This window comes from Lepisma saccharinum, chromosome 9 (genome assembly GCF_977018435.1).
Source record: "Lepisma saccharinum chromosome 9, izLepSacc3.1, whole genome shotgun sequence".
In the NCBI taxonomy this organism is placed as follows: Eukaryota; Metazoa; Arthropoda; class Insecta; order Zygentoma; family Lepismatidae; genus Lepisma; species Lepisma saccharinum.
The window spans coordinates 29,302,785-29,322,857 of record NC_139237.1 but is presented as its reverse complement, the minus strand read 5'-3'; the positions used below and the strand labels follow the sequence as shown (position 1 = coordinate 29,322,857).

The window sequence follows — 20,073 nt, the reverse complement described above, 5'->3', positions numbered from 1 at the left end:
TAAATATGCCTTATGATAATCACCAAATGTCTGGCATTTTAAGTTGGTCCACATCAACTGGGCATGGTGATAATCATCATCAGTGATTCCAGATGCCCTGAGTTTACTGTAGAATGCTTGTTGTGGTGGTAGAGAACACTCATCAAATTTAGAAAAATCTTTAACATAGTCGTATGGGTATACACCCTTCCGCCTAATTAATTTCAGGTCCTTATTTGGAAACAAAGCACATGTGATTTTGAATTGATCATCAGATAATTGACTGGCCAGTGTAGCCAGGCTAGCGAACAGAATTCTGTAGGAATCAAGAAATCTTAAGTGAATGGGAACAACATTAACTTAAATTATCTTGCTAATAGCAATACATTTCTCATCATGTTCTGCTAAAATATTTAAATTCTGCTTTTCAAACCCCTCGTACCTGATCAGATGATGAAAATCATAATTGGATGCAGCATGGCAAAATATAGGGACAAATTTTGGTCTCTGGATCTTAATATTACAGCTATTACACAGGGCCGTTTTGAATTTACCATCTGTATGAGAATGGTGATGCACCTTCATATTTGTATCTGAAAATTCAGAATCACATACCTGGCATTTTTCTGCATTGTTGAAATCTTCAATCTGATCCTCTGTTAAAGGCAACATAGGTTTTGATTTTAATAAGACATTAGATGCTATGTCATGGCATTTATTTTCTATTCTATGTGCAAATTCTTTGATGGCATCTGGTCCCATGTATAAATATTCTTCAGTAACAACACCATCCTGTAGAACCACATAATAAGAACTAGAATGCTCATGTAACTAGTATGATGTAATTGAAGATTCATCATAATCTGGGCTGCATAATGCAAGGGGTTTGAGGTTTGATTCAAAATCACAGACTATATATGCTGGGTGTTCCAACAAGGCTTCAAATTTTTTGAATTTGGCATTTTCATTTGGCTTAGGCATAACCATATGAACAGGTTTATGGTTGCCACAGTATTTTAAATGTAAAATTAATTTGTTTCTAGAAATTTCTGCATTCTGTTCCCGAACCCCATTTATTATTTTTTGACCATCAAATACAGTCAAACATCTTCTACACAACTTGAATATTGTATTGGATCTGCCTTGTTGTTTTCTGACTAAAGCTTCAAGACTGTGTATCAGAATGTAATGGTGTGTGCCATCCTCTTCAATTAAGAGCAGATCAATCGGGACAGCAGATTCATTATTAAGTGTACTGATTCTGAGAGGTGCTATCAAGCAATTGCCATGGCCAGTAGAACAAATAAATACATTAATAGATAATTGTTTATCATTGATATCCCTGGCCTTTTCTTCAAATTTATCAATATTCTGAAAAGACATTGGATATTCTAAACCCTCCATCAAAATCATGTTCATGCTGTTTATAATAACTTATTATCTTTGGATTATCTAAAACTGGATACAAAGCAGCTAAAATACACCACAGAAAGCATTTATGATCATTATTTTATGTGTTAAGCACAGCTTTTTTGTTTTTAATATTAGCAGGTAAAGGAACATATGTGGAACCTTGTAATGGATTAAATTTAGAAATATTAACATATAGCTTGTGTGGAGATCCACATAGGCTCCAACCCGATTCTTTTGCAGCAAATTCAGAGTGTTTAATATTCAATTGCTCTATCAAACTGCTTATTATTTTGTCTAAATTTGTATTTGAATATACAGCTACAGTTTCTGTTATGTGGGGCAGTGTAAATTTTGTGCCATTTGGTTTCTTATATTGTGTAACCAATTTGAGGGACAGCTTATAAGAGCCATTTTGTGCATTTAGAATTACCTGCACATCGGGATTTATACTGTTCAAAAAATTCTTAATATCACATCTTGGCTCTGATACAAAACAGTGATCCCTAAGTTGGCCAGCAAAACTGCTATAGATAGGTTCATTGCGCGGCTTCTTTGCTGCTCTAGCATTAACAGGTGTTTCAAGCTTCCTTTTCAGACCAGATGTAGATGGTTGTGGGGACAATGTTGATGACTGTGCAGAACAAGTACCCATATGTTTATATGTGAAATATTCCATGCTATATTTTCTATGGCATTTTGGGCATATTTTTGTGGGTGTTCTGCATTTTTCTGGATCACAATTCTTTTGGTGCCTAGCCCAATTGGGGCTGGATATATTCTTATTGCATTGATTACAATATGTTTGATTTGGCATTTTTGTTGTTGGTTTATTATATAAAATTTCTAGGGGTCCAAATCAAAACTTTATACTTAATAAAAAATATCAGTTGGGTTCAGCAGTGTGCTTTGTATATTTAGTGTGTATACTTAGTGTCTTAATATTTTTGGCTTTGGTATTTTTGTTGTTGGTTTATTATATAAAATTTCTTGGGGTTCATATCAAAACTCTATACTTAATAAAACTATGACAGGTTGTATAAAGCTGATAGCCTACATGCACAAAGGTAGAATAAGTATTAATCTACAGAAGCACTAAGCCACCACAAATACATGTCTACACAGGTATGTCCTAGAAATGGAATGACCTAATACCACGTGTCATATATAACAAACTGGGACAGATATAAACCCTTTGTTCAATATATTAGAAATATGTTTGATATGAATAATAAAAAAATCTGTATATTAAATCAAACAAACCTATAATTCAATTTATACAAATCTGCTATATTTTTGTGTTTTTTAAAAAATATGAGGAGCACTGCAACAACATACCCACACTCTTCAGCCACTCTCACAATACTAGCTGATATGTAATGCAAAATCTCTTTATATAGCCTAAGCACGGACCGCATTGAAAACATCTGAAACAATAAGCCAATCAGAATATAACACATCATCACATTATGTCATAACCAACCAATCAGAAAACAACACATGCCTAATAATTTATTGCATAATATTGGATAATAATTTGTTGCACAACATGATGCAATAGAAATAAAACAGAAGTAGGCCACAAGTGGGCCGGAAGTGGACCGGAAGTGGGTAAACCGGAAGTGGACCGGAAGTGGGTAAATCGGAAGTGGACCGGAAGTAAATATGTGTGGGTGTAGGTGGGTGTGGGTGTGCGTGGGTGTAGATGTAGCTAATAAGATTACCTTTGACAGGGTATTACACTAAAAGCAATAAGCTCATATGAGCACCTTGGCTTAGTTTTAGGTGTAGAAAAAACAATATCAAGAAGGGCATATTTTTAACAAGCTTATGGACAACAATCTCACAGATGTAGCTTTTGTAAGTGTAGGCAAATCAATCTGAGGGGGCTCATCATTTCACGGGAAATTCCCGAGAGCATTTTTACAAAAATCTTGGGTTAGACAGGGTACCACACTTGAGCAATAAGCTCATATTCAGATCTTGAGCTAGTTTTAAGTGTAGCCAAATCTGCCTGAGGGGGGCTCATCATTTATCGACCGAGTAATATAGTATTTTACACTACTCAGCAGTTAATACCTTCCCCAACTCCGAAGCGAGAAATATTCCCCCCTCCTAATTCGCTGCACGGAGACGTGCAAGCTACGCGCTCTCATTTGACGTAGTCAAGCTCTTTTCACAACTTTTTGCCCAGTTCAGTATGTCACGTAGCTGCTTACACACAGGAAGAAACCATGTGACCTACAGGAATTGTGATTGGTTGGACGAGTTGTGCAATGTTGATTGGTACCCACAAAGGATGCAAATATATTAAAATTACAACTCGTAAATTAGACAGATGATATTACCACCAGGTTCCAACAAGAATAGTAACCATTTTTTCGTGAGGAAAACTGTATTTATGATTTTTTTTTAAAAAAACGGTGGTATTTGTAATCATATTCATATTCGCGACATCTTATGATGAACTTGAATATGCTAATTGATTAAATTATAGTGGTTCCAACAACATATGTACACTCGCTAAGCCCTTACAAGACCACGTTTACACGTATGTGTGTGTGTGTGTGTGTGTGTGTGTGTTCCTGCGAGCATGTATTTTTCTCCTTCGTCCGTTCCATCGAGCCGTTACCACTCAGCCATGCGTAAACTTAAATAAAACTTGTATGGACACGCCTCAAACATCGAAAGTCAAAAGCATGAAAATGATATAAATTAACCTCAAAGTTTTCTAATATGACTAGTTAGCTTTGTTGTCACAGCTGAATAGGATCTGGTTTGGGGGTTATGGTGTTGGAGACCAATGGTGTTTTTTTTTAAGATCACAATTTAAAATTGAGATTTGGGGGTGGAGGTGTAAAATTGGTCGTTTAAACTACTTGGAATCACAGAAGGCTACAAATAAAAAGGACGATGGATGGTTGTAGCAAACCGTTCTTCCTCTGCATCACGTGCATTATTTAAGAAAATATTCATAGTGTTTCAACCAGGTGACTTAACTCCATCATGCAATCAAAGATACCCCTCCCTGCGCAATCCCTCTCTAAGTATAGCTGTCGTTCTATTGTTCACGTGGACGTGAATGATGTGTGTTTAGTAAATGTGTAAAACTCTTTGAATTAAACAGTTTTTACGTAAATATTTTGCTTTATGAGTTTATCGGGACTGCACCTAAAGTTTAAAGTGAACCAGAACGACTTCAAAGTGTGCCTTTACTGGCCACCAAACCAGAAACGTTTTCTTAGAAGGCGACCGAGTAAACTACGAGAAAACAATGGGAGAGGACCTCACAATGCTGAAAAGAAGTATATCTTTCTGTTATAATTTTCTATTTTTCAAATATTAGTGTAATTACGTACTGAGGAGAATAGTATATGTTCCAAAGTTCTTTATTATTAAAATAATATAGTTTTATATTTTAAATTAGGTGACCTTCAAATGACGTTAAAAATATTCGCCTACTAAAAATAAATAATAAAATTCGCTAAATCATGCTATTTAACTTTTGTTTGAAACTATCCTTTGTTTTCGCGTGTGAGATATTTGGCATTATTAACTTAAATTGCAAACCCTGTACTTATATTTTCTTCCTGTTAGAGCTATGAAAATATTTTTGTGGTATGTACTACATAAGACCTACAACAGACGTATGTTAGAATTACAAAGCAAGCTTTCTTTACCAAATATTTTCACTAGTACGTGCTATTTATGAAAAACCAACTTACTTGAATATCCAGTCAAACATTTTAAACCCGTGAAATTACAATCTGGGAAATCATCTGAAAGAACAAAACAGAATGATATATAATTATGAAGCAAGTGTCCAATCAGCATTAATGAAGCGAAACTAAAATCTTGTGATATTAATAGAATCATTTCTAATCATTCTGAATAAAGGCAATAGTGGTGATGTGATCCGTATTTTGTAATTGCCATTTATCATAGTGTATGCAAATTCCTCAGAACTTAAAATGTTATATGGAAGAGTCTTTAGGTGGATACTTTGCACGATAATAGGACGACGAAATAAGAGGAGTAAGGAGTATCACATGATAAAATCTTCCAAGTAGGAATATAAATAAAATATAATTAATCGAAAATAACAATACATTTAATACATTTAATAGCATTCCTTCCTTCTAGGCAATATCTAAAGTGGTTCGAGGAGTACATAATCCACAACAATACTTAAATATTACTACATCCCTTTTCTTGGAATTGCATTATATTAAAAAATGTTTAATGGCCTATGAAGTATCGAATTTGAGTGGTTTTGTGTTAACCCTCGGATTCATGTCACTTTTCGTTTTACAACTTTACATATGTGGGATCAATTTGACCCCAATGCAATTATGCGTTGAAATAAGTACGACTGAGTAAATAGTTCAGCTAAAATGGTTTATTGATCAATAATTTATCTGAATGTAACATAGGAAACAATTACCCTTTTATTATTATTATTATTTAACCCCTCCAAAAAATAACGATGTATTGACAATTCACTGTTCTACATATTACACTTCGCTCGCAATTATAAGAACTTCAGTTGACCTGACAAACAGTATTTTAGAGATAACACAAACAGCACGAAATATTTTTTTTTCTAGAACAAATAAATTTTAAAAAGATAAATAAAAAAATATTATAAAAATAAATAAAAAGAAGAATGTGACGGCCTCTCAGGGCAATTAAATACACCTCACTCGCATTCTGAGCACTCCACAATCACACTGATGTGGATCTTGCACACAGGTTTCCTACATCTTCTGACACGTTCCGTCGTCTCCCTGTCCTCTTGTCTTGTGCTAACCTGGCAACTTACTGTTTTCTTTGAAGATCTATCCTCCAGTCTCTGTGTGTGGCTTACTACGCCGCAAAGTTTCATTGCCTCTGTTACTGGTTTCTTCAGGTTCAAGCTTTGGCACCTCCCCTGCATGTTAGGAAGAATCAACGCATTCGCCAATTCGATAAGAAACATACGGCGTCTGTGACTGACGCCTGAATGGTAATCAGAATGCTGTGACAAGTAGCATGTGTATGCACTGAGAACGCCTACATTTATTACATTATAGAAGAGGGCCATTAGACATCGACCTGTCTGTCTTCTGCAGGTGTATGTTTGAACCAGTTTGTCCATGGCGTCCACTCCACTCTTTGTTTGGTTGTAAAACTTTATGATTTCTGGCTTCTTCTTAGAATCATCATCACCAATGTGTATGTCATGATGCATGGTGCTGAGTAGAATGACATTTTTGTCTTTCTTCAGCACGTAGCTTACCAGGGTCTCATTTTCATGGAAGGCGAATTGTGATGTGCAAGGCTGTCTTGTCTTGATATTGGTAAGTGCAGGTGGGATTTCACGTTTGTTTTTCTTTAATGTTCCAACAATAGTTATATTTTGTAACAGGAGATCGTTAGCCATGTGATGACTTGTCAAAAATTGGTCATTTGTGATATTTCTTCCAGAGTTCCGCAGTGTGTAGCACAATTTCTTCATGACTTTGCTGGCGATGTTCTTTTGAACTGGCTCTCCTGGCTGTCGTCTCAAGTACATTAAACCGTCTTTGGCGTAAATGTTATAAGCATCGCACAACGAGAAGATCTTGGTGCCTTATTTGGCCGGCTTACTTGGCATGTATTGCACAAACTTGCATCTCCCACGGAAAGGCTAGCTGGTCATTGATCGTAAGAAAGGCGCCAGGTTCTATGATTATACGACAGTTTTCGATAAAAAGTGTCCATATATATCGAAATGCAGCCACGTGATCAGTCTCCAGACGTGCAGCGCTAGAACGTTTGTCATGAAATCGGAGCAGTCTTCTGATGTCTTCGAAACGATTTACTCCAAAGGTTGTTTTGTACTTCGGGTTGGAGGATTTGTTGAGAATAGCTCACGAACAGGAAAATCCCAACTTCTCTCAGTCCCCGCGATAAGGAGGATGACAATGAAAGCTTGAAGCTCTTCCAATGTTAGATCAGTCCAATTTTTACCAGATTTCACTGCGACTCTTCTTCCCTCTAAATTCGTGCACTGTACAATTTCCTACAAAATGTTTGAGGAAATTAACAAGTCGAAGCTTTTCTTGGAGACGTCAAGATCACAGACCGCGCAGACCTGCTGGTTCTCGTATGCAATCTAAACGACGAACTGTAGAAATACCGACCGACTCACACGCCGCCTCGTTACGTAATAATTGGTGGCTTGTTTCTCATCGATCCGCGCCAAATACATCTGCGCATGCGCACTTTGCATTGAGTCATGGCAGGGTGGGTGGTTGACCTTGAGATGATTGCGTTTAGTTTGGTTATAATTGAACATAATATGTAATATCAATTTCCCTTAATGAATGCTTTCCTGCTGCTTTCAGGCTGGGGTCAAAATGACCCAACACATGGAAAGGAGGGGTATTGTTAAAAATTTAAAAACATAATTTAAAATAAATTGTAAGGAATTCATTTATACATGTTACTACAGCTGAAGTAGCATGCTAAGATGTCACAGAAAATCAGATTTTTTTATTTAGATTTTATTATAATACCAGGAAATAAATAGACACTCGGGTCAAAATGAACCCACACATGCATCCGAGGGTTAATGTGAGAAATGTACAGTCATTTTATAAATTAAAACAAACCTTTAACATTAATAAAAATTGCAAAATATATATAACTAAAACATTATTTTTATAGTGTTGTTACCAACTCCTTTATACTTCGACACTACTCATAGATGCACACAAAATATATGCCAGACTCCGAAAATTCCTGATTTGCATCTGAATTGCCACAATATTTCCTACAATAACATGAAACTACGTATATACCTTCGAGTAACTCGTGCTAAAGTATTCACATCAAACATAAGCATTGTACCTTCATTTCTAGCCAGTGCGCTAATTAACGTAGGGTGCCTGGAATTTCCCCCATATAACATTTTATTCTCGGCAAAAGAAAATTGTTCCTATCCCTGACAGGCAAGACTTTATCCTCTAAAAGAGAAAATGTAATTGAATGCATATAGTTGGCTACAACATTTCCGAACCATGTTATAACCACAATTGAAAAATCAATCTTATTCTTTAATGGTCTAGCCACGAAAGTTGTCCTGGTGAATTGTATGCAACCTTGTGGATAAAAGGAGGAAACCATTCTGCAAAGGAACAACTTACAGAGCCAAGGCAAAGCAAGCTGCTTTGAACTTAATTTTTCTAGCATGGTTTTGTTATTTTTGCATATTTTAAGATTTTAAAAATAAACTTGTACGCATGTTAGAGGTACATTAAGTTTCGAATTTAGCAATATATATTTGGTCACGTCTTCGGTGTTACTAGTTTGAAAGCTCTTCTGGTGTACGAGTTTGACCCCACCCTGGGTATTGTGAGAACGGCTGTAAACAGGAAGAAATGTCAAAGAACGTATTCCATGATCTTCAGGGGGAAACGTTTTGAGGCCAACCACTCCTTACCCGGGCCCCCACAAGGGAGTAGACTGGAGTCAACTCATTTTTTTTTTTAAGTAGCAAGGGGGTAGAAATATCTCGTTTGGAAGGTTTTATCATAACAACAATAATGCAGCAAATACGGGGTTTCTACTTAGATCCAATTGACAATTGCGTGAAATCAAATGTGGAACATGACCAGCATTGGACAGGACCCAAACTCCTACAGTAGTAATCCTAGACAACAGTGCGAGCAGGGAAAATGTTCCTACACTGTAGCATGATTCGGAGATATCCTAGCAGTATCTACAAATACGTTCACCCCCTCCCCAAGAGATGGCAAACGTCCGTACACAAAAGCGCATATCATCACACCCTGAAATTGCTACCGACATGACAAAATATCAACTCAAGTCAAATGGTGAAGGAGGCACTTAGTTACATGTACAATGTCAATTGAAAGCAAATAGGTCGGGGGGTTTACAAGATGTTACAACACATACACCACTAAAAGTAAAATTGAGCTTAACTACTAATTGCTGAATATGTTCAAAATGAGTCCCATTCACGTGTTTGAAGGAGAATGCAGACGGAGTATCGAGCCAGACCAAGTTATCAGTGTTACTACCGCGATAAAGATTCAACAGGACCGCTCTGCTTGTGTTCTCTTAAGCAAACAAACCGGACAGCAAAAATTAGAAGTGACTTTCAAATACTGGACCTAGAAGAATTGTAGTATCGTACACACTGTGTTCTACTAACGTGTTTCCTGTATTTTTCAGTTACCGTGGTTCTGCTTGTGTGTGTGTACTGGTGGTTAAAGTGTATGCAACAACGATAAAAATGAATGGGGCCCGATGGGAGCGTTCTGGCGCAAAGTGGAAATTATCTTTATTTTCGGTAAATGTGGCAGAAATTCAGTGTCACTGCAAGACGATTTGAAAAAATGTATTCCGAACTCCGTGGAATTTCTCTACTCTTTACAACATACAAAATATTGTCTAACATTCTTTTAACAAGACTAACCCCATATACTAATGAAATTATAGGTGATTATCAATTTGGATTTCAACGTAACAGATCAACTACAGATCAAATTTTTCACATCAGACAGACACTTGAAAAAAAGTGGGAATATAATCAAAATGTCCATGAGCTATTCATTGATTTCAAAAAAGCATATGATTTGGTCAAAAGAGATAAATTATATAATATATTAGTAGAGTTTGGAATACCTAAGACGGTTGTTAGTATGATACAAGACTGCACCAGTGAAACAGAAAGTAAAATTCGTGTGGGTAGTAATGTGTCTGACAAATTTACAATTCATGATGGGTTAAAACAAGGAGATGCATTATCTCCATTGCTCTTTAATTTTGCCTTGGAATATGCTGTTAGAAAGGTAAAAGAAACTAAAGAAGGACTAAAATTAAATGGTATGACTCAGTTGTTAGCATATGCAGATGATGCATACTTAATGGGGGATGATGTGAATATAATTAAAAATAATGTTAAAATATTTTTGAAAACTGCTAAAGAGAAATGTTTGCAAGTTTACAAAGAGAAAACTAAATATATGCTCACATGCCGAAAACAAGTGTTAGGTAATAATCAAAATCTAATTATTGATAACAACTCGTTTGAACCAGTTTCCAAATTCTAAATACTTAAAAGTAATATTAACAAATGAAAATTAATTTAAAGAGGAAATAAAAAGTAGGCTTAAATCAGGAAATGCATGTTGCTTCATCTCTTCATAAACTTTTGTCTTCTCGTTTAATATCTAAGAAACTAAAAGTTAAAATATACAAAACAGTAATTTTGCCTGTAATATTGTGAAACTTGGTCCCTTACATTGAAAGAGAAACATAAATTTAGAGTATTTGAAAATCAGGTCCTTAGAAAAATATTTGGACCTAAAAGGGATGAGGAGACAGGTGAGTGGAGAAGGTTACATAATTTAGAACTACATAATTTGTATTCATGTCCAGATATTATTAGAATAATTAAATCAAGAAGACTTAGGTGGGCAGGCCATGTGGCACGAATGGGAGAGGAAAGAGGAGTTTACAGGATTCTTGTTGGGAAACCTAATGGTAAGAGACCTGTAGGAAGGCCAAGACGAAGATGGAGGGACAACGTTGAGATGGACCTAAAGGAAATCGGTAGGGATGGAAAAGAGTATATCGTTGATGTTTTCACGAACTGGCGAATATGTCAACTCGCCTGCATCACGAACTGGCGAATGTGCAAAATTTGACATTTTGAGATTGTGACGCTGTATATGTTGGAACAACTTGTACTTTGCTCTCACAAAGTTTCAAGTTTCTATTAAATATTGCCTAAGAGATAAAGATGGAGAACATTTTGACGAATATGAAAACTAGTATTGTGATAATTTCACGAACCGACGAATATGAAATTCGCCGCTTCGTGTAGAAAAAAACATGATATCATTTTACAATCCATTCAGGATGTGTCAGTTCGACTACATTTTGCCTATCGGATGCCGCAGTAATAAAACGTTTTAGATTTCATTTTTTTCATAAGAAATATAACCCATTTGTAAGATATCAGAAAACATGTAAGGCACAGTTGTTTGTGTTTCTATTGGAAAAAATGTACAGTCTATATTTTGAGACTTTCAATGAAATTGGCAATCATCTGGTTTACTTCTCGCAACTAAATTATTTAGAATGGTTTATAAAAGAGATGCCATATTATTTTGAAAAATAGCCAGCCTTCTAGTGGTGTGGCTCGTTGTGTAATTATTCAGAAGATATGAATAAGGACGTGCTTGTGAAGTGGACTGATGGCAGTATTAACATCATCAGAAACCAAGAACTTACACTCCCCCATGGAATGAAGAAGTTGCAATATGGAGCGAAAGTGAAAATGTGGTGGGATCCTGAGAAAATTTATTATGAAGGTGTTGTGATCGGGATGGAAGAAGATTCTGAAAATGGTTATACAGGTGATGAACTTCCTCTGTCAGTGCCAAAGAAGAGCTCAGGTGGTGTGATCAATGACTCGAGTGCAGTAGTTCGTGACGTTGACAGTTCTTCAGAAACGTTAGCGGATGATGAGGACAAGGATCCTGATTTTGTTATATCTTCCAGTGATAATGAATCGTCCGTACATTCTTCACCGAGGAACGTTCACGCAGTATGTAGTTCCTTGCATTGTGAAGAAGAAATATTTGCTGCATGCGTAACGTGTCAGGATTTGGTTTGTTACAATCACTTCCTATTGTATTGCGCCGAGCACAAGAGACGTGTTAGTGTTAGACAAGAGAAAAACAACCCTCCGGGATCAAGCCACACAGATTTTAAAGTAGATGGTTCTGAAAAGGAGGATGTTACTCCAGTAAATCGAAGGGTGTCCGAAAAGGAAAAAGTAAGGAAAATGTAAAAGCCTGTCGTTATTTGGGTTATGAGTATGTAAGTGAAAAGAGTCATCAAGTTATTCCTTCTCGCAGATTCCTTCGTCCACGTTGTGAGTCACGGACATGCCAAACAAGAGGATTGAAGCGCTACGATTTTGATGACAACACAAGAATGAAACTTAATAATGCGTATTATAATTTAGGAAATGTTTCTCGACAAATAGAATGATTGAGTAAATGCATCGCTTCCAATGCTCCTGTAAGGTCAACGAAGTCAGAATACAAAAAGAGGAAAGAAAGAACGCTTCATTATTTTTTACCAGATGACCATAACGTAAGACAAAGAGTATATCGTAAAATGTGTCTTAACATAATTGCAATTTCTGAGAGACAAGTAAGGACAATGCTAATGATGTTAAAGAACCAGTGCATGGTAGAAGAAGAAAAGAGAGGTGAACGTCAGACAACGTTAAAAGAAAGAGACGAAAAATGCGTACAGATATTAAAAAGCACATAAATATGTTCCCTAGGACGGAATCTCATTTTTGCCGCAGAAGTTCTAGCCAACAATACTTGTCGTCCAACTTAAGTATTGCAAAGATGTATGAACTATTCAAAAAATAATTTCCAAACAGCTCGGCATGCTACTCCTTATACAGATCAGTTTTTAAATGTATGAAGTTAAAATGTCGTTTCACCAAAAAAGATCCTTGTTGTATGTGTGAGACGTACAACTCATTGAAATCAGCTAATTGTTTATCTAATTATTCTGACTTGATTGAAAAATATAACAGGCACTAACTAACTAACTAACTCTCTAGCCTTCTTAAACCAAAAGGTTCATGGCTGCAGCAACACAGGCCTTCCATCTGTCCCTATCTTGAGCAAGATCTATATACTCTTTTCCATCCCTACCGATTTCCCTTAGGTCCATCTCGACGTTGTCCCTCCATCTTCGTCTTGGCCTTCCTACAGGTCTCTTACCATCAGGTTTCCCAACAAGAATCCTGTAAACTCCTCTTTCCTCTCCCATTCGTGCCACATGGCCTGCCCACCTAAGTCTTCTTGATTTAATTATTCTAATAATGTCTGGACATGAATACAAATTATGTAGTTCTAAATTATGTAACCTTCTCCACTCACCTGTCTCCTCATCCCTTTTAGGTCCAAATATTTTCCTAAGGATCCTATTTTCAAATACTCTCAATTTATGTTCCTCTTTCAATGTAAGGGACCAAGTTTCACACCCATATAATATTACAGGCAAAATTACGGTTTTGTATATTTTAACTTTTAGTTTCTTAGATATTAAACGAGAAGACAAAAGTTTATGAAGAGAGAAGTAACATGCATTTCCTGAATTAAGCCTACTTTTTATTTCCTCTTTAATATAATTTTCATTTGTTAATATTACTCCTAAGTATTTGAATTTGGAAACTGGTTCAAACGAGTTGTTATCAATAATTAAATTTTGATTATTACCTAACACTTGTTTTCGGCCTGTAAGCATATATTTAGTTTTCTCTTTATTAACTTCCAAACCTATCTCTTTAGCAGTTTTGAAAAATATTTCAGCATTATTCTTAATTGTATTCACATCATCCCCCAGTAAGTCTACATCATCTGCATATGCTAACAACTGAGTCACACCATTTAATTTTAGTCCTTCTTTAGTTTCGTTTACCTTCCTAACAGCATATTCTAAGGCAAAATTAAAGAGCAATGGAGATAATGCATCTCCTTGTTTTAACCCATCATGAATTGTAAATTTGTCAGACATATTAATACCCACACGAATTTTACTTTCTGTTTCACTGGTGCATATTTTCATCATACTAACAAGCTTCTTAGGTATTCCAAACTCTACTAATATATTATATAATTTATCTCTTTTGACCGAATCATATGCTTTTTTGAAATCAATGAATAGCTGATGGACATTTTGATTATATTCCCACTTTTTTTCAAGTGTCTGTCTGATGTGAAAAATTTGATCTGTAGTTGATCTGTTGCGTTTAAATCCACATTGATAATCACCTGTAATTTCATTAGCATATGGGGTTAGTCTTGTTAAAAGAATGTTAGATAATATTTTATATGTTGTTGAGAGTAGAGAAATTCCACGGTAATTATTGCAGTTCATTTTATCACCTTTTTTAAACACAGGAACAATTATGGATTCTTTCCACTGTTGAGGGATTTCTTCTTTATTCCATATTAAACAAATTAATTTATGAATTTGACATATTAATGAATTTCCACCATATTTAATTAACTCAGCTGGTATTAAATCAATGCCAGGTGCTTTGTTATTCTTTAGCCTTTTAATAGCATCTTTAACTTCAGTCAAGTTAGGTTCTGGAACTAAAGATTCTGCTGTGTGCACTTCATTTACTTCTGATTTATCTCCTACATGAACATTTAAAAGGTCATTAAAGTAGTTCTTCCATCTATTTAGAATATCGCTTGGGTCAGCTAGAAAATCACCGTCTTTATCTTTTATCAAGTTTACTTTAGGTTGCCACCCCTTTCTAAACTCATTTACACCTTTATATAAATCTCGGATATTTTTATTTTTGCTGTTTGTTTCAATTTCGTTAATTTTGCTTTTCAAGAAATCTCTTTTTTTTACTTCTAAACGTGCGGTTAACTTCTCGCTTTATTCTATTATAATTGTTTAGATTTGTATAATCAGAGTTATTTAACCACCTAAGTCTAGCCTGATTTCTTATTTCTATTAGATTATGACATTCATTATCAAACCATGGCTTACTTTTTCTCGGTTTATTGTATCCTATACTTTCTTTAGCTGCTGATTCAATTGCATTACGTATGTGCTCCCAATTCTTATTTACGTCTGTTTCATTTATATTTTCATCATCATTTAAATCCTGCAAAACATGAAATCTATTTGACAGTTTAATTTGGTAATCTTTCTTAATTCTTTCATCAGTAAACTTTCCTGTATCAAATTTTATAACTTTTAGATTTTGTTGCTTATGATTTATCACTGAGAGTCTTTCTCTTAATTTAGCAATTACTAAATAATGGTCACTGGCACAGTCAGCACCTCTATGTGTACGAATGTCAATTATACTAGTATGCCTTCTCTTACCAATGAGAATATGATCTATCTGATTATGAGTTTTACCATCTGGAGAAGACCAGGTATATTTATGGATATCTTTATGTTTAAAAGTGGTACTTTTCACAATTAAATTCTTTGAGGTTGCAAAAGTAATCAATCTTATACCATTATCATTACTTAATTCATGAAGACTTTCTTTACCAATGGTGGGTTTAAATGTCTCTTCTTTGCCAATCTGTGCATTACAATCACCTAACAGAATTTTCATATCGTACTGAGAAAATTTATCAAAGACTTGTTCTAACTCTGTATAAAAATCATCTTTAGTATTATCATCTTTATCTTCCGTTGGTGCATGTATGTTTATTAAAATAATTTTACACCACCTACCCTGTAAAACTGCATATGATATCCTATCATTAATAAATTCTACTGTTTTAAGAGCTGAGATAACTCTATTATTTATGAAAAAGCCTGTTCCAAAATTATGATTTTCAGTACCACCATAGAAAAAAGTATAATTTTTAGTTTTACAATTCCCTTCTCCTGGCCACCTAATTCCTGGACAGCTACTACATCTAATTTATACTTGACTATCTCATTAACTGTACACTGAAATGCCCCAGGCCGGTAAAGGCTCAGAACATTCCAGGTGCCTAATTTAATATCCTTATTCCTAACGTAGATCTTATCCTTAGTCCAGGGACCTCCCAAAGTAGTCCCCACCCGGAGATCCGAACGGGGGACTATTTTACCTCCGGAATATTTTACCTACAGCACAACTACTACCCAAAACAAACATACTAGACAGCACAACTACTACACAAACATACTAGACAGCACAACTACTACACAAACATACTAGACAGCACAACTACAACACAAGACACATGCATACACACCACCGATACTACACAAGACAAATAGAAACACATTAGACAGCATAACTATTACTCAAGATAAACACAACCACACTAGACAGCACAGCTATTACACAAGACAAACCCACATACAAGCACATCACAACTACTACATAAGATAAACACAAACACATTAGACACCACAACTACTACACAAGACAAACTCAAACACACTACACAGCACAACTACTGCACAATACACCCAAACATTTAACAACCTCTACACAAGAAAAAACATAAACGCACACCTACTACTACATTTTAGTGCTAAGCAAATCAAATTTTCTGATGGATCATTTTTTGTTTACTCAGGAATAACCCCCACAGGTAAGTACGAATGTGAAAAATAACAAAATAAACGAATTTGAGATTTTTAAAGCATCACACATTTTCGTTAATGATGAATTCAGGTTATGTCACCACACTCAATTTTTTAAAAAAAATTGTTAGCAGACACCACAAAGTACTTCATTATTCTATGAATTCAGTTCATTATGAATATTGTAATCCAATCTCATGTCTAGAACCTTGTATTTTGTGTGTAAAATGTCACACATATAATACTGGAATACCTCTATAGCTGTCGCTAGCTGCTTGTCATGTTATACACTTAACTTACAAATACAGTATACTAATAAAGTTATAACATTGTAAAACTTTATTTTCCATTTCACAATTGCACCCAAGTGACAAATAAGGCATCCCTCTCACCCCAAAGCTTGAAATTCAAAATCTGTTTCAGACTCGGTACAGAACAGTCGCCTACAATACCATGCAAGCAAATAAAACCGTCTCTTCATGACTCAATGTTTCGTTCTTTTATATTTTTGTACGTTCAATGGATAATTTGTAATATTTAATTAAGGTAATTTATTGTTTAGTCACGCTATGTCATGTAATAGTTTGAAGTCATTAAAGCATTATATTTAAATTATACAGTTCTGTTGATAATTTCTGAGCCTTACCTTTTGTATTTGGTGCCCAGGAAAAACAGAAGGTGAGGGAAATTAAAGGTGCGATGAAAAATACAGCTGTACAAAATCCACAAAAGTTCGTGGCTGCTTGCTTTGACATGGAGCAAGTCATAAATCTACCACAGAGCAAATGAACTCAACTGCATTACAAAAGAAAATTATCAGCCTACAATTTTACAATTTATGAATTAGCTAGTAAAAGCGGTCATTGCTACGTTTGGCACGAAGGATTAGCGAAAAGAGGTCCGAATGAAGTTGCAACAAACTTAAGGAAGTTTCTGCTGATGAAAGATGAACAAGGTGTAAAACAGGTAGCGTTCTTCGACGATGGCTGTGCATCTGAGAACAAAAACAGTATCCTGCCTTCTATGTTCGTTTATTTTTTAAACAATGAAGCACACAACATCAACACCATACATGTTTTCTTCTTCCAAACGAGTCACGGACAAAGTGAAGGTGATGCTATTCACAGTACAATTGAAAACGCACTTCGACGGAGTGAAGATATCTTCATCCCTGCCCAATTCATCCCGGTAATCAGGATGGCAAGAAAGAAACAACCATATGCTGTTCATGAGTTGCATACTAAAGACGTCTTAGATTGGAAACAATATTCGCAGTACCTGCGTATCCTAAAAGTTAGAACAACAAATGAGGGTCAACCCGTGGACTGGACAAAAGTCATGCAAATTCAAGTGCGCAAGGGTTGTCCCAATATATTTATAAAAACATCGCATAACCTAAACACACACTCAAGTATATCACTTCCTAATCCACGCAGTGCTAAAGAGGACAATTTATCAAAAAGGGCTTTTACTTCAAAGCCAAAACTGCCTGTGAAAAAATACCAGAACTTACTGTCATTATGTCAAGGAGTAATACCAGTAATTTTTCATCCTGATTATAGAGACTTCTATGTCAGATTACCTCAATAATTGTACTACAACCACTTTGCGTCTATTAACTTTGTATTTGATAACAGACTAGTGTTGGTCAATGTATTACTATTTTGTTCCTTACATTATATTTCCTGAATTTTATTATTCTTGACATTTATTTGCGGGTACGTCTAGTGTTGTGTGAATTTCTCTGTTTCTCACTGTTACGTATTAAACTGTTATGGTGTATGTTATGATTAGTGTATTAAGGATTGGCCTAATATTTAACTCTGTATAAATATCCAATAAATAAGTTGAAAGTTTTAGCCTTGAACTATAGAATTCGCAGTTTTCACGAACTGACGAATAGAATCAATGAAATCCTTGGTTCATTTATTGTTCATTAAAATTCTTTCTACGGTGTTCCTTCTCGTGTGAACTACCTTCTCACACAGCATTTATTGTAATCTAAAAATATAGTTTAGCTCGAATATTTTTTTCAATGATTTGCAAGTAACGCAAAATTGGCTACTTTCAACTTCGTTTTTCTCAAAATCAATATTTTGCACATTCGCCGGTTCGTGATGCAGGGGAGTTGACACATTCGCCAGTTCGTGAAAACATCGACGATATAGATCTTGCTCAAGATATGGACAGATGGAAGGCCTGTGTTGCTGCAGCCATGAACCTTCGGGTTTAAGAAGGCTAGAGAGTTAGTTAGTTAGTTATAACTTGACAAGTTTAAAAACAAGACGCTGCAATCCATTGTTTGCGCACCTCATATCACATTTCCCCACTCCATTGTCTGCGGCGACGTTCGTTCGCAGTGTTGTAAACCGGAGGGAGAGGAATCGTCTGAGAATTTTTCAACGAAATTTGAATGTGAAAGGCATGAATTAGTATCCCCTAACCTAGGCTACCTATTGATTACGCTAAATTCTAAATACATTTTGATATTTTCCCTTTAAACCTTAAATGCATTAAGTTATATTAGGGATATTTCTTACCAGCATAAGAAATGTATGAAATAAAACGATAGAAAAATGAAAAAAATATATATAAACGATAGAACTGAGCTCACCTTCTAAATGTTTTCCAGTTCTCCTTCTTCAGTTTCACTCTCCCACTTATCCGAGTCTGTGTCTACCGATGAATCTGTGTCCGTGTCTGAATCGGCTTCACCAAGTCTAATTATCAGTTCATCTACACGCTCGTCCATAAGTATATCTCTTTCTAAGTTTCAATGCTTTTGAAAATAACACAGGCAAGCGTGTTATAACATTGCCTTCCCGTAGTGATTGTTGTACGATAAACGATAAACAAACGAACCACTACCCCACTCGGTAAAAAAAAAAAGGCCAATGCTCGATGTCGCATTCAGAAAATGAAGTCATTCGCCCTGTAGTTTCTCTTCGTTATAAACCTTAACGCACGTGCGTAATACTACAGTTTACGATCGGCGCACCGCACGCATTTTCAAAGGCCGGATTAAATAAAATGAACCACTGATATAATAGGAGCCTGCATGCATCGTCACGCTAAACAGTGAAAATCGTTTGTCATATTTGTTTTAGCTTAATTTTGCTGAGTTCGCACCACTGGTATTCTCAACGCCAGACCAGTGAGTAGAAGAGTGGTGGGGAGGATGACGTCATAGGAAGTGCTTCGCAGCGATCTGCGCATATCGGGACTTAACTTGTCAGGCTATAGTATTCCGAACTCCCTAGTATTGACAATAAGTATGTTTCAGACCTTGTGAAAAACTTCCGTGAATCGCAAAGCGTCATTAACAGACGATTTCCAGGGACGACCTCACATTGATGGGTCAGCAGTGTTGGAAGTTATAGGACGCGTTACTGTAACTATCAGAAAGGTGTTAAAATTACACAAAATTCGTCCTTACACAATGCAGATAAAGCAAGAACTAGCAGATGATGATTTCGATAGACAAATTGAGTTTTGCGTAATTATGAACGACAAGATTGCTAACAATGATTGCTT

At 35.7% G+C, this 20,073-nt stretch overlaps 1 protein-coding gene across 1 annotated transcript in view; it reads right to left on the bottom strand.

Moving 5' to 3' along the window:
- LOC145992600 (pickpocket protein 19-like) overlaps positions 1 to 20,073 on the bottom strand; it is an 829,803-nt gene that overhangs the window by 403,276 nt on the left and 406,454 nt on the right. Inside the window, exon 6 of the mRNA XM_083128954.1 lies at positions 5,115 to 5,168. Within this exon, the coding sequence (XP_082985080.1) occupies positions 5,115 to 5,168 (54 nt within the window). The remainder of the gene's footprint in view (positions 1 to 5,114; positions 5,169 to 20,073) is intronic.